Genomic DNA, 20651 nt, shown 5'->3' on the forward strand with positions numbered 1-20651 from the left:
TATTCTTTATTTTTTAAAAATCAAAAACTCATTTTTAAACATCATTTCCATTTCTCTTTTATTTTAAAAAATGAGGCACGACAATAAAGCAACATTCAAGCCACGATCCTCTAGGTTACACAATTAAGCAAATTACTCATTTAATTTACACAAAAAGAGAAAACAATCCACATACAAGCACCAGGTCCCCGGAACAAACAAAAATAAGCCATGCAGAGCCAGAAATTTAACCAAATTGTTTTCACCATTTGTACAGAGAATAATACTTGCAGATTTATCTATGAGGAACCAGGCAATGATTCTTTAAATGTTCACCACATGAGGGATCAAGAAAATGGTAAATAGCGTTTGCAGGGAATGAAACCGACAACATTCATCAATTGAATTCCGAAAGAGTTTCAGCAACATGTAAGAAAAACTAAACAAATATATAAAAGTTATACACAAAAGATCTAATGAAGAAAGAAACAGCCAATTGTATAGAACAAAGAAGCAAATATGACAGAATTAATCAATCCAATATAATATTGTACATTGGCGATTGAGTGTAGGAAAAGCAAAACCACCAAACCACCTATGATGGTATAAAACAACAAACATCAGATCTAGAGATCAAAAGATGTGTATTAAAGAGCATGCTGCTGTTCTCTTTTCCATTTACAGCAGCTTCATGTAAGAATCCATGCAATACCTTAAGATCTGTTACAACAATATACAAAGGAACTGAAAAGTATTAGTTGACTTTCTACAAATTAACCCCTAAGAACCTAGGAATGGGAGAACTTTTAGAGGGAAAAGCATATATTGTGCATCAAGCACTTTGTGAAGTCACCATCACCAAATCACATTCTAAACATCACAAGCAAAGTAGTCCTTTGGATGATGAGCTTTCCCGTCTCTTTGGTTGCCCAAAACCTTCTCCATAGCCCCACCCCCTCCCTGCCTCAGGGTAACCAACCCAAAAGAAAATTAACAAGAAACAAAATAAAAAAATATACTAAAATAGATTAAATGAAATCAGAACATCCAAAATCCCACAAAGGCGTGAAGATCCAGCTTGGTTAAAAAACCAAGGATTGATCACTATTACTTCCGTGGAAGATCAAATAAAAGTAAGAGGATTGGCAAAAAGCAACTCTTTTCTTTTTTCTGTTGCTTCAGGTTCATTCCTTGGGCAAATCCAGAATTCACGGTATGGTATTTCTGAGAGAAAAGGAGACTGAATGACTCACTGGCAAGAGGATATATTTTCTCATCGAAACAAGGGTAATATACCCCATTGATGCAAAAATCCTTCCCCGGTGGTCACTTCAAGTACCAATAGAACAAGTACTGCCAACATAGCTGCTCTTCCGTTCCATGTTTCAGCACTTTTTGTCCAACCCCATTCCCAAACTATCACAGGTGGTGGCAGCTCCCTTCGCTGTGAATCATATGCTGCCAATAGTTCTTCAACACTGCCTAATGGAACTAAAGACTGCAAACCAAATGCCAGACTAGTCAGACTTTAATCCAATGACTGACAGAACAAGCTTCAACCAACAAGATATCAACATTTATGTGAAACCATAGGGACTATTTGGCTAATATTTAGGAGTCTGAAACACACTGAAAACCATAATCCTGTTACATACGAAAATGTATTATTGCCCTGATAAGAGTTTGGTTAAAACAATGGAAATGAGTTTACAATCAATTTTCATTTTTTCTCATTTTATCCTTCTCCATCTTCCTTTATTCCTTTTCTTTTCTTCTTATGTCCTCCTTACTTTCTCCAACTGACCACCGTCAATTAAAAGCTCAGAAGTCAACAACTAAATGGTGATTGCCTGTCTTTAGCATATATTTCAAATATATCCTCAACCAATGAGATCATCCAAGATGGGGTTAATCAACTGGCAACAGCATCACAATGCTGCCAACAAAATACATTTGTCCAAAACAAGCAGACTGACCAATAGAATTTCAGTCTAAAACAGCAACTTGGACATCCAACCATATTGGAGTGAATCACAATCAACAACCACTAAAAAACACAAGGCAAGAGGATCTATATCCATCCCTATCTTGATCAAATTCCCTAAGATTGGCTAACTAAACACTCCTGTGCCATTCAAAGAAGAAAGATAAAATATAGGTGAATGACAAGACAGAGGGCAGAGGAGGAAGACCAGAGTGATTACAGAGAGAGAGAGAGGAAGAGGGATGGAGGGAGGAGGGATTGCATCTGAATTTGCATAATGTTACTCTAAATTTTCTCTAGTTAGACTTGGTAGTCAGTGGGATAAGCAAGACACATGTAGTACATGACAAACCCCATAGACTGCTCCTTCAATACATACAGTCATCCTCATTCCTAGTCAAAGAAATGAGTTTCATTACTTTGATAGCCAAACTCTGAGTCCTGATTCCCCTAAACCAAAAGCACCCTTACTAATCTGCTTAACTTTCACATATAAATAAGGCAAACCAAGTAAAAGTGACCAGTAATATGCCCATTTCCATCACCGAATGGCTAGAGATGGATATATCTAGCATTAAGTATCCTCTCTAACATGATTCCAAGTGCGTTGATAATAGAAGTTCCATATAGGTGATAGAAGGATTTGAGAGATAGACAGAGAGAGAACAGAAGATTAGCACATTAATATTGCTCAACAAAAGCAATAATTCTTCCCAACCAGTGCCCACTGTGTGTTCCAGGTCATTACTCTTATGACTTGCAAACAAAAGAAGTAAGATACATAAAAACCAGCAAAAAAGAAGTTAAGCCATAGGATAGAGAATAGCTACACACCCAAAACAGCTACAACCTTTTCTCATCTGAAAGTCAGCAAGACTAAAAATTGATATCAATTAAAGAAAAAAGTTATGCATCATTTTGAATAGCCTAAGATGCGAGTCTTTCAAGTGGTTTCTTCCATTGTAAGTAAATCGTCTTGCAAGTATATTTTGTATGCTTTGAAGGCCATAACATTTAAGTAATCCAAATTACCAACTTATTTTCTTAAATGAATATAAACTGCATTCAATCTGTTTAACATTTCATCCAAAGAAGATTTGTCGGGCACATAGGCTTGGCTGCATTTTGGATCAAACCTCCAAATTAAGAAAATAATATCAATACTTCCTCTCAGAGCAATAAATAACAATGCAAATGTAATTTGAAGGTTACATTCATTTCATTTCTTCAGTTTTTTAGTTCAATTATGAACTTTGTAAAGCACATCTTCAACCTGCTTATTTAACAATATTCTGGCAAGTAAAAGAAACAAACCAACCAATCCTTTGTCCAGGAAACAGTTCAAAGCACCTTCCATTTGTTGGCTGCAAATAGATTTTTAATTAATTTATACTCCCCCTATAGAAGTGCTTTCTTACCTGTGCTTTTAGTCTGTTCCTTCTCTCATGCAAAGTTATGAAATCACAGTAACAGGAAAAGCTAGTGGCTGATGCAGCAGCAAGCTCACTGGGATGGCAATCAAAATTATTGCAGAAGTGCAACAATAACAGGAAAAGCTATGAAATCAACCATAGATATTCAAGCAAAGTCAACTTTATCCATCCATACAGTAGAAGATGCACAAGCACCAGAACAAAATACTTTTTGAACCTGTCAATAAATCTATCAAATCCAGAACAACAGAGAAAAATTACATTGCATGTATTTACTAATTACCAACTTAAGGACCAAATAAGCTCACCGCCTCACAAGCTCAAAGAAACCACTCCAATGGCCTATAAGTGTTACTAATTCAACAACCATTGAAATTACCAAAATATTCGTCAAACCAAAAATCCCAATGTATGTTGGACTAAGTAATGGTTCATGTTTCATATATGTTGCATTCCTTTCAGCAAAGTAATTGATTCCCAATTTCGTGATAGTATTGACAGTAAATGCATGACCTGAACTGATCCCATCAAATAACTTCAAGGTGCAAATTCATGCATTTGGCAGTCCAAAGGTGCGGCAACTTGATACAACTGGTTAACAATTTTTTACTGTTAAATTAACGAACTATTACCTAACAGCACGACACAAGTAATAAGAGCTACCTGATGTGGGTAATTAATAAATTGTTAATTTTTCAATAAACTACTCCTTTTAAATGCAACTTCTGTATACACTAAATTCATAAAGAATTAAGTTTGCATCATGAAAGAAGCAAGTTTTACTTGATGCGCTTTGTCATTGAACTGGAACTGATTCAGTTATTATACATGGGTAATTTTTGTGACACCATATCCAGGTAGTTGCGGGTAAGGCTGTGGCTGTTATTCTAGAAAAGAGAGTTAAAGGGAGAAACACCACACACCAAAGAGTGCTTTCGCTTTATATATAGGATTTATTCTTCTACTCAACAAATTAATTAGTCACTTATAGGTATTGACTGTCATAAAATATATGAAATGCATTTACATTTTTCTGGTTAGCTTCAATATCAATATTCACTATGTCTTCTACTTTTGCAAAATGGATATCTGAAAATATCTGCATTATGTGCAGACATTGCTCTTTTGTGTTCTCCGAACAATGGATATTCACAAAGCTCTTTTGTGCTTTGCAGTTCACTTTAGCAATTGTCATGCAACATCAACCAATTCTACTTCAAAAGTTTCATGGGGAAAAAATACCTGTCGAGCTTCAAGATTTGAGACTGCCATTGCTCCAACATAAGGAAGGCTTTCAATCACAGCATCTGCTAAATCTGCAATGAATGTTGGTTCACAACCAAGTGCAGGAACACGTCCCCATTTCTGTATGCCAGATTTTAGAGCCAACTCCTTATACTCTACATCAATTTCCTCCAAAGTTTCAATATGTTCACTGACAAAACTGCGATGAATTACCAAAGCAGGAGTTACACACAAAGTTTATCTCAAAAGCATTAAATATAAAAAAAAATTGCAGGGCATTTTCACAATAAAACAGGTGTAACATGAAGAGTTATTTAAACATTGAGTTGAAAAATGTTATACCTTATGGGAACAGCTAAAAGACTCTTAAAACCTTTCTGACCGAGCTCAATGATAGTCTCATCTGTATAGGGTTTTAACCACTCAACAGGACCAACCCTACTCTGTGAAAAAAAAGGCCCACGTAATAAGTTGCTAAAAAAGTAACACAACAATCATATAAAAGTACACAGCAAATTTATAACCCAGAATAAAGACACCGCTATAAAATTATTTACACCACATAAGTAAAAATATAGATGTTTAACCAGTGGATATAATTAGATATGTCTCCACACACACACAAAAACATATATATATTTGTTAAAAACAAAATTCAAAACTGCATATATGTACAAATACTTGTGACTATATTCAGGACAGAATTGAGCACAGATCTTAGGGGCTGTTCTAGATTGCAGTAGAATTTTAAATTTTAAAAAGTAGATTAATCAGAATCAGCAAAAGCTAGCAAAGAAGTACATCAAAGAAACTGATTTTTCAAAATCAGAATCTAAAATTAGCTTGCTATCATTGAACAAAAAGACCTTTAGTCGTTGACAGACAAATTAGGAGTAAATTGTTGGAAGTCCTTTTAACACCTAAACTTATTTGAACTATTAATACAAGTGGAATGTGACCTCCAGCCAACTGCAGGAACAAATGAACAACCTATTAGTGGATATATGTTAATAGCATATTTTTGATCTATGTAAAAAGATGCTTGCTTTATTCTCGAAAACAAGTAACAAGGTGAGTGCTGAAGGAGTTAGATAGGCAGACTTGGAAAAGGGACAAGGTCCCAGCATGTTGTCTGTTTCCAGTCAACATTGAGTTTGAGAAAACAGTACAATGTGGTTGTTGCGAGCTAAAAGTTGGATCATTGTCCAGTGAGATGAAGGGCTGGAGTCTGGCAATCCACAGTGACAGCCACCATTGAACCCAGTTTGGTGCATAACCTGCTCCCTAGAATCCTCTCCAGAGGGCAGACCACTGCATTGATTGCATGTGATGCTCCACTGAGGCATTTAAAACTCTAAGCTTGTTACTTTCAGTGACCCAATCCCATTGCTCTTGATAAAAAATTTTGTTCATGTGAATAACATCTACATCACTACAATCTTTACTGAAGAAAGTTAACTATGAAGCTACACCATTCTTCACTCCGTTCGTATGATCATCTCTCTCTCTCCCTCTCGCCCTCTTTCTCCCAACCCCACCCCCCAAAGTACACCAAGGACCACCAAAAAAAGAAAAGAATTTGCCACCACCATATACTCCAACTATCATGGCTATATGAATACCAACCAAACCAAAGAACCATTTACCTATATTCACTGCCAGCAAATCAGTTTGTACCACCATATTTTCTAATCTGTATGCACACCTAAACTCCTCTCTAATTTGTCGGACAACATTTGATTTAATCCCCATAACCATGCACAAAAAGAAAACTAAGGGAGAAGAGAATTTACAAGTTACTATCTCTTCAATTTATATTAGGCTCTTAGAAGAAACTGTTTTCATGTTATATTAGCATGGGATCATCAATTCTGATTGTCAAAGTGCCAGAGAGAACCCAAAATATATATATATATATATATATATATATATAATGCACGCACACCCACCCCCCTCCCAAAATTTTTAGGACTTTCATGATCCATGCCGAAGGAAACGAGAACATGAGTCACCAATCAGTTTTACACCAACAATAATAGAACAAAGCAGTTCATCATATTCTTATTTAATTGCCATGCTTATTCTCTCATGACAATTTGAGCAGTGACTGAGCCAAGACCTAGGATCAGGGGGTGCAACTGTCGATTATTGAGTAATTTAAGGATAGGACTTACAAACAACTACTTTAGTGATAGGTGCAGTTGGATGAGGGTTCAAAACAACTACCTTGGTAGTATGGGGCAACTACAAATGCAAAAACACCTAGTAGCTTACATAATATATACTACATTATTAACAGGTAGTTTGATTGACCGGCTAATCCCAATCCTTCTGGTGTAATCAATAATTTTTCAAGCACCCAAAACAATTTAGTGAAATTTCCATATATCTGTTTCCATGAAAAAAGAAATTAGAATTTAGCATTTTCACTCATTTTACTAATTAGTTGAATAATTAATACTAGTATTTGACAAAATGATATGTTTAATTTAGTCAAGTATTAAATTGCAGAGAATTGAATACTAAAATGAGTTACACAATTATAAATTATCCAAGTGTCAAGTGATTTGATTATCAACCAAATAAAGGACTAACAATAAAAGGGAATTCAAATTCAACAAAGAAAGAAATATTCCAAACATATTTTGTAATACACCATCAGATTTATCTCTTTCATTTTTGCACTCTTCTATTTATACATTTCTTCTTTCCCCATAATTAGTTGCTTTCTTCCTTAAATAGATTAATTGTATTTGGTTACGCCTTCCACATTATTCTCAATCTAAAACAGTAATTTTGTATTTGGTTACACCTTCCATATTATTCTCAATCTAAAACAGTAATTTTTTTTACTTTTTATGCATCAATTGTTCATATACTAATTTGTTGGTTTTTCTTCATCTTGTTTCTCATTATATAGCTGCTGATTGATTTAATTTTTAGTAAGTACCCCTAATTTTTTTCTTTCAGGGGGTGCAATATCCAATTTTTATTGTTTGAGGCCATGCAACCTATTAGAATATAAAATACAATTAACAATAGTTATAAAGTATAAAAATAGGTTTCACAAATTTGAGGGGGGCATTTGTCCACCCCAGGATCATGTAGCTCTGCCTCTGAATTCGAGCAACACCCTCAGGTAGTGGACAATGGCTGTGATGCAATCAGTATTGATAGCCATGACATTCTTTGAAATGGAGATGGAGGTATCAAAAGATTATGGTAATGATGGGCTCTAGTGTTGGTGGTTCTGGGTAGGTTGTAATATTCAAATGTGATGCCGCAGTATATGTGACAAAATCAAAACTTAAGTGCCGTTAATCATTCCAAGACAAACCCAGTGGTAAGATGTAGATGCAAAACCTAAGGCACATTTTTGGAAAGGAAAAAGTTGAACCCACTGACTTACATGACGAACTGGAAAATGGCAAGACATGATACTGGGTCATGAACAGAGTAATCATATATGCATCACAAATACCACATATTCTTTATCATAACTAAAGACTTCAATGATGTTAGAACATTGATAACCACCAGATATGCTATTATCTTTTTAACTGACATTTTATTGGATAACATAAATCAAAAAAACATAATGAATCAAGGTAGCAGACCATATAAAACCGTACACTTTGTACAGTAAGTAAAGTAATGCATCAATTTCTGCTGCCACGATAAAGATTTCAGGAAGTCAATCTACTAATTGCTCACCTCATATTATTTAACAGTTTTGTTACATCAAAAGTTAAGTTTATTAATCATTACTGGTTTTCAAAATTTAGTGACACCAAGTTCTCAACATGTGGACTGAAATTATTGAATATAAAACCTGACTCCCAGCTCTTCCAACATTGATCAATATGTAGAAAGAGATTTTTTTTCATGAATCCAATTATCTCAACAAGTAAAATTAACTCTACAAAGTCAATGACAATTCAAAAGCTGTTCTTTCTTAAATTCATGTGACTGAAGCTTTGACCCCATTCTAACACAAAACTGCAATTTGAGGAAAAAGCATATAACAAAAACAGTGTGTCAAAGCATTAAATAGAGTTCACAAGCCCAAGTACCTGATAGGCAAGTGTATATGCATTAGTTATCCGTCTATTCTCAAGTTCTTCCATAATTAGGTCAATGCATTCCTCCATCTCAGCCTTGTATGGATCACCAGCTTCCTCAACATATGCAAGTGGTACACCATGAGCACTGAAGAAAATCATGACCTGAAAATCAAGATAGGCCTTAATCCTATTATGACATCGTTAACACAACATCCACAGCATATAAAATTAGGCCAATACTAATACAACGATGAAAACCAGAAAGGTACAGGACAGACATGAACGGCAGATATTACAACCAGTTTGAAGATGGATACAACTGTTCTACTGATTCCATTCATGAAGTTGGAAACTTCAGCGATATAGGGTCAGAAAATTAGGCCATTTACACATTTTATGAATAGGAAAAGTTTATAAATGGTCATATGTACACAACATTATTTAAACATCTTAGACAATATTCCTCAGCTGGAAACAACTACTTTATGGAATTTCAGGAGGAAAAGGCTAAACGTATAGTAATGAGCCATTGGCCAAATAGGACTTTGTGTTTAACTTCACTAAGAAGGATATTAGTCTTCTTTCCTTTTCAGCTTTCCCTAGTAGGCTACATATAGGATAGCACTTGCGCTCTAGGCCAGAACAGAGTAGAGAAGATGCCCATTGAACTTGACTCTATGTATGGTTTACTAGTGACACAGAAAACAAGTAAAAATAGCATGTACAAGCAAGAACCAGAAAGTTTAGGCAACAGAAGTGAAATTGCATTTTCATCAAAAGAAACAAGTTCACAACTTTTTATTACTCAGTCAAAATTCACAATCTTGATTAACCAAAACAAAGGATGTCTCCCAAGGCAGAAAATGTGCTGGTCAACTACTTGGAGTCTTGCTGGAGGATCTGTAACCAGAACAACAAACAAGGAGTTCCCGTTGGTAAGTACACAAATGTACAGACATTGCTCTGCCAGGTGGTTAAGAGGGCTTTACAGAGCTCTAGGTTGCTGAGTAAGTGTGGCTTCAGAATTAGAAAAATAGTAGAAATGAAGGAAGAAGGGAAAAGGAAGAAACAGAGAACTCAGGCATCATGGCAAGAGACAGGGCTGTGCAAATATGGATTTGAGAATATATGTCAAAAATCACAAAGAAAGGATAGCTGACTTCTAAGGGAAATGTGGTCATTTGGGAAGAATCCAATTTGGAGCTGATCAAAATTTTGCATTTACATCTATTTTCCGCTTCTAAGTCAGTAGAAGGCTAGGGAAAATGTGTAATACCAGCACATGATGAAACTGGCCCAGCCTATATAATAACTAAAGTTCTATTTTCCAACTACATAACATCAGAAGTTAAAACATTTTTTTTTGGGAGTCAAAGTCCAAATGTTAAAGTCTTCTTTCCTGTACAAGTATAATTATCAGTTGTAATAGCTTTAGGAAGATGGGAATGACATGAAGAAATTTTCTTAAATGACTGTCTCACCAATTGCTCCTGTAAGTCTAGTAGTAGTCATTTTATTCTTAAAATCTGAGCCCTACAAACAAATTTAGCGATCTAGAGATACCTAAAGTATTGCACTAAAGCACCAAGTTCTGCAAACAAAATAAGCACATTCCAGTCAACAAAGACACTTTACCAGTAGCAACAATTCTCTGAAGTTTATGTACACCACCAACTACTGCAGTTTACACTGCTCATCAAAGATGGATAGTCCAAGGGAGCCATTTCTGAAAATTTCTTCTTGCATTTCCAATCAGTCCTAAAGCTATTACATGTGATATATTTTGTTAAACAAGACTTGGAAGCTAAGAATTCTGGGGGATTAAGCCAAGCTCATAACTAATAAAGCTTAAATACACAAAAGTTCAAAGCCTAAAATCAAGTAGGAAGTCAAGTTGGATTTGGCTAGTTTTGTATAGACAACTGTCCAGTTTGACTTAAACGCTTTACCCTACCCAGCCAAAACAACTGCTATCCCATAGCTGCAACCACTTTCAGCGTAGGCTAAATTACAAAAATCGCTTCTAGGCTACAAACTACTTAAAATTTAAAAAAAAAAAAAAATTGTACCTAACTATAATTCAGATTAGCTACTTGTCATAATGTTCTTCTAAGCTAAACTTCAGATTCTTCTGTTATGCTGCTTCCAACAATAGCTTTCCTGCATCAAAGTTTAGAAGCATGCATCCTATCTAGGTTGTAACTTTAGCCTTGCTTCTTATCTAAAGACCATGGTGATATTTTAGAGGACAATTTGAAGTACAAAATGTCGACACAAGTCTTTTTCCAATTTCATGTGGCTTTTATAAATGCATGCTAGTTATTTTTGAACTAAGTGTATTATCTGGAGGAATTTTTTAAGTTGTATGAGTTCATAGCTAAGCATCTATAATTAGTAGAGTTCAAATGCGAGTGCAGAGGCACAGAAAAGTTCATAGTGAGCAACTTATTCCTTCCAGGTATCAGGTAACTAATCAATGGGAATTAAGCATCATACTCGACCTCATGCTACTATACTTTTATTATCCATGCATTGGATTGTATGAGTTAATGAGACAATTGTCCATCTTAGTAGAGCTTGAATGTGGGCTCAGAAGCACAAAATTGTTAATTACAACTGACTTAATAGTTCTAGGCGCCAAGTCATGACTGGATGGGTAATGATAGTACTCATTAAGTTCATCAAGTTCTGTCTCACTCTATTGTATCTCATCTCTCTCTCTCCTCTCTGTATTCATTTACGAACATGATAAGGGACTCGATATGTAGAATCCTTTCAACCCGTCACAATCCATATTTCATTCAATCAAGTTGCATAAAGTGGATAGGAACTCATTATAACAGTTGAAGACCATAATCAACATAATTCACAGAACTCAGCTGTTAAATGACATAAGCATTATCAAAAGATAATCAACTGGAAGGAGATGCCTCAACTCATCCCCATGATCACTGAGTACAAAAATGGAATTTGGCAGAAGATGCAACAGATATGCAGGATATCTCCATTCATCCACAGAGCAAAAAGAAACCAGAGAAGGCCAAGGAAAGCCAACATATCCCAGAACCACCTGAAGACTTCCCAAACTCTACTCTCCAGAAATTCAAGAAAATCACCCAAAGACAAATTCCATGCCCAAAACAATTTTTTCCTACAAAAGCCTGAAATTAGGAATGAGGACCAAATTGCTCAAAGGAAGAAGGTAGCACATCAGTTGTCATTTCCTATGATGAAGTACCATATGAGGAGCAAACATTCAGCTGCAACATGAGCTTTCTTCACATAATATCTTGTAATCTCAATGCAGAAGCAGATTACATGAATGTGCCTATTCATCTTTGAGTTCATGTGCAACTGTTGACCAATAAGGCAGGTGAGCAATTCATTGATGTGGCAAATTCTAGCCATGAAAGGTCTCACAAAGATTGAGCATTGAAAAACGTCTATAAAGCTAAAAACAGTATGTCATTAAACATCAAAGAGCATGCATCTTCTAATTTTCAGGTAAATGACCTCTTAGCTTCCGTGGGTACTAGGTGAGTTCGACATAGCCTATTTTGACCCAAAAAAAAAAGTTCTACATAGTCTAGAAGAAGCTATCCCACCCAGGCAGCACTATTACCTATATCCTCTTTGAGCTTGATGGCAATTCACTTCTTAAGCCCCCCTACATATTTCTATAAGCTCAGAGTACCAATATGGTAAAAGTACATTAAATAGCTTTAATAGTGGCACTGCAACCAAGGAAGCGCCCTCCTGCCTCACCATTAGTATAATGACTGAAGGATGAACTTGGGAGATTTTATAACCATGCCGTAAGGCAGAAGTAAAGTAAAGGAATAAGGAAAAAACTAAAAAGAAGAATTAAATCTGGAATGTGAAACATCATGTATTAATTTCCATATTTGCTAATTAATCTCATTGCATCATAATCAATTAGAAAAAAGATGCACAGAAAAGCTACTGCACAACAAAGGGATATCTAGTTTTATGCAAATCAAACTGTACATATGCAAAACAAATATTACCTCCTCAGGGCAGTCAAATTTTTGTAACTCTTTTTCAATCAAATCTGCCATGGCTTTTATATATCCTCCACGCTGGTACCAGGAAGGAATCACAGTGTGTTGCATATTCATCAGATATTCATCCTCCCTAGAAGAGAACGGACATGTCATAGGCATTAATTTCTTAATGACAATCAGTAGAAAATAGTCTAAAACACAACCAAGTACATCTTAACCTGAATAAACTCTCTAATAGTCGAAGACTTGAACCACTTGTTGATATTGAAAATTGAGGATAGAGAGGAAGCACAACGAGCTTCGTTATTTTGTCTCTTTTAATCTAGCAAGAAAAAGCACAAGATATCAATCTAAGTCGTACATTTAATAGTATTAGTCAATTATAAGACTAGTTATGTGACAGAGACATCATTTATTCACAAGAATTGCAACAAAAAAAGGAGAAAAAGGTCACCTATTTAGCCCCAATTCAAAACTTATAGTTAGCCTAATAGACAAATATACATATGCTTGCCAACACGAACACACAGATGCGCACCATGAACACAGACACACTCCCCCCCCCCCCAAAAACAAAAAAAATTAGTATACATTTATGTCCTAAAAACAACTGTAAATGGGGTTTATCTTTGAATTGATTGAAATGTCATCAAGGAACGTCAATATGCTTTACATCCGGATAATACAATGCAAATCATGTCCTAAGGCTAATCTTATTTTGAAATAGTTTCATATTTTATACAGATAGTAATAACAATTTTTCTTAATATCCAAGAAAATGTGACGACATCTGAAATGTTGATTATAAATTCAAAAAAAAAAAAGTACATCATCTGCATAAACTATATGATATGGAGATTGATAAGATATGAAGATGCACTTTTAGTTGAATTGTTAAACTCAGAAATGACACAACGAATTTGATTTTCATGATTGCAATGTGGACATAAATTATCAATTTTTTTGTAGCTTTATAAAGGAGGCGCAAGGACATCAAAACTTCCGTGTTGAATTTGAATTTCTTCCAAGTAGAATTCTATCCGAGGTAGTGCTTCTTGTGGAGCTAGCAATGGTGCTGTCCTCATCATCTATCAAGATGACCTTTTCTGCAATACTGTAATCTACTTTGCTTAAAGGTGAAATGTACAGTCAAGTTTGTAATGCTTCAGTTTCCAAGTACAAAAAATGCAGACATCCTAGTAAAGGACGCTGAGGATTAGTGGATGTCTTGGAAATAACATCTCCCCAAAGTCAACTCTTCTGCGTAATATTTTCTGCTTCAGTGCTTTCAATCATGAGTGCTTCAACAACTATCTTTAACAACAATTCCTTTGTCTATATTGTATATTCAAATTACATGTGCTAATAAATGAGTTATAATTGGGAGAGGTACCCAAGGATGCCTTTCATTCTCAAAGTCCTTCCTTTTTTTAATCTTCACTCTTTATTATAGGTATATTCGGAGCAAAACTAAAATTTTGTAATTCGGTAGGTGTTTAAGTTGTGGTAGACCCAGAGGTGATGCTATGACTTAATGAGAATGGATAGTGCACTATAAAATAATATTACGATCAGTTGGTTAAGTTGATTTATTGAGATATGATTCTGATCCAATATCTAGTCAAGATGCAACTTTGTCTGTTTGGAAACCAATTAATGAACTAGAGGTCCATATAGTTCGAAAGAAATACAATATTAGTTAATGTAAATAAAACAATACAAGTAACCAAGCTACAATATTAAGTTAATATGTTGCGTAACTAAAAGAATGATTGCTAAAGATGGTTGTTGAAACACAATTCATTGAAAGCACTGAAGCAGACAATGCAATAGAGAGTTTATACCAATGAGATAGGATTTCCAAGGATGCCCCCTATTCTTAGACTCCTTTAGTTTTATAGGAACTCTCCAATGTTCACAGTATAGAATAAATCCTTACAAACTTAACAACATGAAATCAAAACTTCAACAGAATCTTTACCAATTTTACTATACTATTACAACTTTAAGTAAGGTACCTATTGTCATTGCAACAAGAGGGAATAGAAAACTATTATTGATAGCTCCACACCTCCACCACACCATTAATGGAATATACCTCCCTTGTCCTTTTTAAAATAATTTGAGTAAGGTACGTCAATGATTAGGTATATGAAAATCATTTAAAAATAAGTTTAAATCTTACATTCCTAGCCAAATTGGTTTGAGTCACCTTCTTCAGAGTCCAATTCCATCTGAGATAGGACTTTCCATAGTTGTTTCTCAGATTTTAGTTTGGTTTCACACAGCAAATTGTTATGTTTGGGCTGTATTCATAGCTGGCTGATTTTGGGTGCAGCGCTCTGCGGTATTCTTGGCTGCTGTTCAATATAGTAAGGAGGACACGCATTTGGTACTGGAACTTGGTGGTTATTGTCTACAAATGTCATTTCTTGTCAAGATAAAATTTTTTGCCAGAATAAAAGACAATATTGGATCATCAAACATCAGTATTTATTTTAAGTCGAAAGATATGAGGAGATCCAGTACTTAACTTGGGATGCCTTTCACATCTCCTGATGCTTGGGCACTGCCCTACCCTTGTACCCCACGCTTCATTCAACGGTTAATCTTCATACCTTTCGTTCGTCTTTAGAGATGGGACGGACTCCACCAATAAATTAGTCATTCAAAAGTACCTTTAAGCCACATTTTGTAAAGTTCTGCTATGTTATTAGTAGCAACCAGTGACCTTTTCTTCTTTTAATTCACATAGTTTCCTTGAAACTTGATAGCTGGCCAGAATCTACAAAAACTTGTGACTTTTCTCACGCTTTCTATAGATAAGGTGGAGTGCCCTTGGCTCAGTATTATAACAGCATAGAGGGCTTTGGTGCTACTACAGCACTTCACTAACTCGAAACATCTTGCTATTCTACAAAAAAGGCAGTTGTAAGATTGAACTTTTTTTCTAAATGAGATTTGGTTTTCTATATACAGACACAAGCACCCAGACAAATATATGTATATGCAACCATGGACATCTATATAGGTATCAATACATGTATATAGATATACCAAATAGGAAAGACAATCAGCAGTTTGGTGCAAGCAAACCAAGTCATTCAACAAAACCAGATAAGTCCAAACCGGCAGACATCAAATGATTTCAGTCATTAATCTCTCCTGATAACATGGGACATGCTTTACGGTCTATCTCTCTCTCTCTCTCTCTCTCTCTCTCTCTCTCTCTCTACATATATGCATCTATCTAACATATCTACACACACGCGCGCGCGTGTCCTGTTCACCACTCACTCTTAGAACAAATGACCACATTAATAGTCTCTGAAGCACATCTATCATGCTTGATTTCAGCCAGTCCTGGAGGGAAAAAAAAAAATATAACTTTCTGATTTCTTTGTAAAATCTTGCCACTGGCATTTGCACTTTGTGGTTCTCTCGAAGGAGAGGAACCTCATACCTTTTCAAAAATAATTGATAACCAATTTAGCAGTTGAAGATTGACATTAACACAATATAGCTGTGAATAAATACCCTCCACTCATCTCTCTCTATCGATGGTTGTTAAGCTCCCAAATATGCATATAGAAAGTGAATTTGGTTGTGAACGGATTGCATCACTCGGATACGCATCAATAAAAGTCTTTTAGTTTGACCACTAGATTCTCCGCTCTCACGAAGAGTTTCCATGATAATTTTGGCAACCTGTAAGGCATGTGCAATAACTCTACTCAATAATCCACCTTACAGCAATTTGCCTTCTAAAATTCCTAAACCATACATTAAAGTTTCTGTCCAAATTGTCTCCTCCTAATAAATGTTCATTCTTTTCTTAACAAGTACCCAAAAATGCTACATTTCATAGACAAAGTGAACTGCATCTCTGTCTTGAACAACATACTCTAGATTTGATCCCATATGCTAAAAGACCGGCAGTTTGTAATAATAGTTCCAAAAAGGTAAAAACACGGGGTACAACCATCATTGAAAGATATTGCACGACCTGTATTCAAGGCACAAAAGTTTGAGACTGAAAAAAAAATTACAGGTACCTGCAAAATAGCTTCTTCGGTAAATGGATGCCAATACCGCATACCAACATACACCTTTGCAGGGACATTTTTAGCCCAAAGTGCCTTTCTCAGTTCTTCAGCCTATAAATCCAAAGCAATTTCCAATTAAAAACGTAAGTTTATCACCTCAAAAATGTAGAGCATATATGTGCTCATGTAAATATATTAACAAATGAACCAAAATCCAGATGCACAATTATCTAGAACCAAATTTCGATGAACAAAGATTTAAATAGGCAGCTGGAACTAAAGATCTTCATGGGCAGCTGACAAGTAAATCTTATGATGATGAACAACACAAATGCAACTCTGACATTGGGACTCCCTCTTTATACTAAAACACAAGGCAGATGTTGACACTAGTCAATTGATGACTACCAAGTCGCAGTATCAGCATGTGAAGCATCGGGAAAAAAAAATTATAACATTCTTCCCACCAGCCACCTGGCCATTCAACTGAACCTAGAACTGTAGGAAGAAGCTTAACCAGGGCACCCAACAATCCTGTTTTAAGTTATTGATATTGTCACCCACCTATAGGTTGAACAACAAACAAATTTTCCATTTTAATTGGATCCTTTGGGAATAAAAGGCTAATTGATGCTTATAACATTGTAAACAAGTAACATCAATTTGAGAGCAAAATAGACACAATTTTGGCTCAAGGGGAGAATTTCTAAAAACCAAGGCACACAGAACCACCTTTTGACAGAAAGAGACAGACCTTGAGTGCAAGACAATGCAACTAGACATAAGCTTTCTATCACTTACAGAATAGGTGAAAAGCAGCACACATGTGGCTTCACAGAAGACACCCCACCCCCTGCTCTCCCCCCTGTGCCCCCCTATTTGAAGCAAAAAAAATGTCAACATAAAATAAACTTTTTTGCCCATTGCTTTCACACTTGACATTAATATCAAGATTAGACTTCTTGGTGCATTCACTAGTTTACACCTAAAACTTTACCAAAGATTCAAAGCTAACTGGAATTTAAAAAACAAAAAAAGTAAGCAAATGATTAAGCCTTGCTTGTTCGGTTTCTCTTTTACGTGAATTTGAAAGGATGTTTCAAGGTTTCTATCTGTACTTTGCTTATTTCATGTCTGGACTAGAATCACAAGTAACAAACATAAGGTGTGCTCCTTCAATAGCTTCAAACAAGAAAAATTTACTGACTGGACATGTTAAAGCTCCATCTCTCCCTTTAACTGCAGGTATTGTTTACCACACAGGACACGACTTTAAAAGCAATTAGGCAAGCTTCTTTTCTGACAATTAACAGTACAATCATGCAAGACTGGTAATGTCTGACAGCACGGAAAATCACATGCACATATCCATACAGATTATGCATGCCAATGGTAATGTGCTTCTAATGGTTTTGCCATTGACATTTCAGTTTCAAGGAATACTAAACTAAAGCAAACTAACTCAATAACCTAAAACCACATGTATTCTCAAATATATAGTTCTATCAATCAATTTGCAGAACTCCTCTTTTTATGTGAAAGTGCTTTCTATTCATCATGCCTGAGCATCCGTTATCTGTCGAAGAGGAGATCCACCACCAATTGAAGCATAGCCTTCTTTACTCTTCGGTGCTCTGACAACAGATATGAACTGTGCTAAAGGCTTCTGAAGAAAGCGAAACAATCTTGGCAGCCGGATAATGTCCTAGCCAATGGCAAGACAATCCCAAGAAATCATTTCATACCTCCAAGAAAGGTAAAGTAATCTTGGTTTTAGTAAGTGCAAATACTTTTCCGAAGATTTCTTCTGCTCAAGTTATATAGTTAAAACGTCACTAACTTACTGGATCAGCGAAGAGGTTAAAGAGAAATGGTTGCACATCTTCAAGAGTCTCTGGCCCTCCAAGATTGAGTAGCAATACACCTATTCTCTCATCACCAATAACTGGCAGAGTAGGTACTTCTTCAGCTCTTGAAGTAACTAATGCTCCCATCTGTGATGAACATTTACGGGGTTGCAGCTCAGGACATATGGAATGTGTCTTTGACCATCCTGATGATAATCTTGTCACTGGAGATGTTTTTAACTGATTAGAATTACAAGTCGATTCCATTTGAACTCTGTAACAAGGACATATCCTTTGAGCACAGAAGCTAGCCCGTGGCAATAGCCTGTAATTACCATAAAAAGAGTTGATGGGTAAGCTTAAAAATACTTGAAAATTCATTGGTTTTTTCCTAGTTCAAAGTAAGAGCACCAAGCTATTAGTACTTTATCAAGCTCAGGTTAGTAAGAGCATGAATTCTATTTGTCAACTAATCAAACCAATCCTGGACAAAAACCTAACATTTATCAATTTTCCAAACTCAGCTCCAGCTCAATAAACTTGTATATTACATATAAGTAAATTAAGGTACTCAATTTCAACTAGAGAACTCATTGCAAGCTCAATCAAACTCAGCTCACACAATAATCAAGCAGAACTTCCAATAGAACATAAAGCTTGCTTTTTTAAAATCAAGCTAGGACAATATGTTGCTCCGAAACCAGCTCAGCTGCATAAGATCTCATTCGAGATTATTTCATCAACTAATCAAACTAATCAACTATTCAACTATTCGAGATTATTTCATCAACTAATCAAACTAAGCACGAACAACAGTTACTATTCATTAACCTTCCAAAATTTTACTAATTTATGACTAGAGCAGCATAAAACCAAACATTTTCGCATAAATTTGTCAAGCTGCTTGAACTCGACTCGGTAAAACTCATTCGAGCTCGAATTATGAAAAAATAAAAAAAAATCAAACTAACCTCAAATTCAATTTTAAAATTGAAATATAATAAAAAATAAACCAAGCTTGGATACTGTATTACTTGAAAGTTCCACTGGGATCCGCACATTTTAACCCTTAATTAATATCAATTACTTCTTCAAGCATCAGAAAAAAATTTCATGAAACGGAAATAATAATTGCTATAACTATTGCTATATATATATATATATATATATATATATATATATATATATATATATAAAGAAACAAGCAAAAGCAGAGATAATTGAAGGAATGTTTAAAAAAAAAAGGAAGAAAAAAATGTAAAGGTAAATTTCCAGAACTTACAGAGAAGGAGAGGGAGGTTGAACTCGAATATGCATAGTTTGGTTCATCACTGCAAATCGCTTCCGTTTACTCTCCGTGTGCCGGAGCGAGCTTAGCGCGGTGGGAATTTGTTGGGTTTGCGATAATTGTTATATGAAGTTTCCGGCAGCAGGATTTTCTCTTTTCGATTTTTCTTTGTTTTTACAAATTAGTTTATTAGTTTATTAATATATCCAGGCAAGCATCGTTAGCGTGGATGTTCACTGTTACATCTCCCGCTGCATATTTGTGGGTCTAAGAAATGTGCCACGTTTTCTTTGACTTATCCTATTCCTACAGAGCTACAAATCCCGCTTTCCCAGGAGAAATGATGTTAGTTTCGTTAATGTTTGACTTTTGTGCTAAATTAATCCTAATGTAATGAGTTTGTTTGGTTTGCACCTTATTTACACACATTCATTTACTTGCATCATCAATAATTTTTTAATTACATTTTTATCTCACATGCATTATATCAAAAAATACTATAATATTTTTTTCAAATAAATCTCCTATCCCAAATTATCCCAAATGTTTCGACCAAAATAAATATAATCAAAGTATTTATTTTAGGCATACTGAGAACAACTAAGAACGTACTGTCCATGGTGATTGCTCAACTGCACCATTTCTTGATTTCATGAGGAAATCTTTTCAAATACACTTTTAGCAAAAACTCAAAATTAGACTTTAAAGAATTGTGAAGTTTTTATCAATATAATGTCTTA

General features: G+C 35.3%; 1 protein-coding gene across 2 annotated transcripts; it reads right to left on the reverse strand.

Annotated features, from left to right (window-relative positions):
- Positions 1 to 499: 499 nt before the first annotated feature.
- On the reverse strand, positions 500 to 20142 carry LOC113723543 (ferrochelatase-2, chloroplastic-like). Of its 2 annotated transcripts, XM_072062892.1 has the most exons (10): positions 19906 to 20142; positions 18621 to 18948; positions 18338 to 18481; positions 16786 to 16887; positions 12949 to 13052; positions 12734 to 12860; positions 8715 to 8867; positions 4984 to 5084; positions 4639 to 4840; positions 500 to 1477 (listed from the first exon to the last, which is right to left on the reverse strand). In XM_072062892.1, the coding sequence occupies exons 1-10, from the start codon at positions 19950 to 19952 to the stop codon at positions 1253 to 1255; spliced, it is 1533 nt and encodes a 510-aa protein (XP_071918993.1). In that variant the 5' UTR covers positions 19953 to 20142; the 3' UTR covers positions 500 to 1252. The 2 variants fall into 2 exon arrangements, with proteins under 2 accessions (XP_071918993.1, XP_071919027.1); XM_072062926.1 differs by lacking the exon at positions 18338 to 18481 and having other exon boundaries at positions 19906 to 20141.
- Positions 20143 to 20651: the final 509 nt, after the last annotated feature.

The sequence above is a fragment of the Coffea arabica genome, chromosome 1c, assembly GCF_036785885.1.
Source record: "Coffea arabica cultivar ET-39 chromosome 1c, Coffea Arabica ET-39 HiFi, whole genome shotgun sequence".
In the NCBI taxonomy this organism is placed as follows: domain Eukaryota; kingdom Viridiplantae; phylum Streptophyta; class Magnoliopsida; order Gentianales; family Rubiaceae; genus Coffea; species Coffea arabica.

Excerpts from the sequence above, each read along its gene's own strand:
- LOC113723543 (XM_072062892.1), bottom strand. The coding sequence starts at position 19,952 with ATGAACCAAACTATGCATATTCGAGTTCAACCTCCCTCTCCTTCTCT. Across the intron at positions 18,949-19,905 it reads CAACCTCCCTCTCCTTCTCT|GCTATTGCCACGGGCTAGCT; the intron begins GTAAGTTCTGGA and ends TGGTAATTACAG. Across the intron at positions 13,053-16,785 it reads CCGAAGAAGCTATTTTGCAG|ATTAAAAGAGACAAAATAAC; the intron begins GTACCTGTAATT and ends TTTTCTTGCTAG.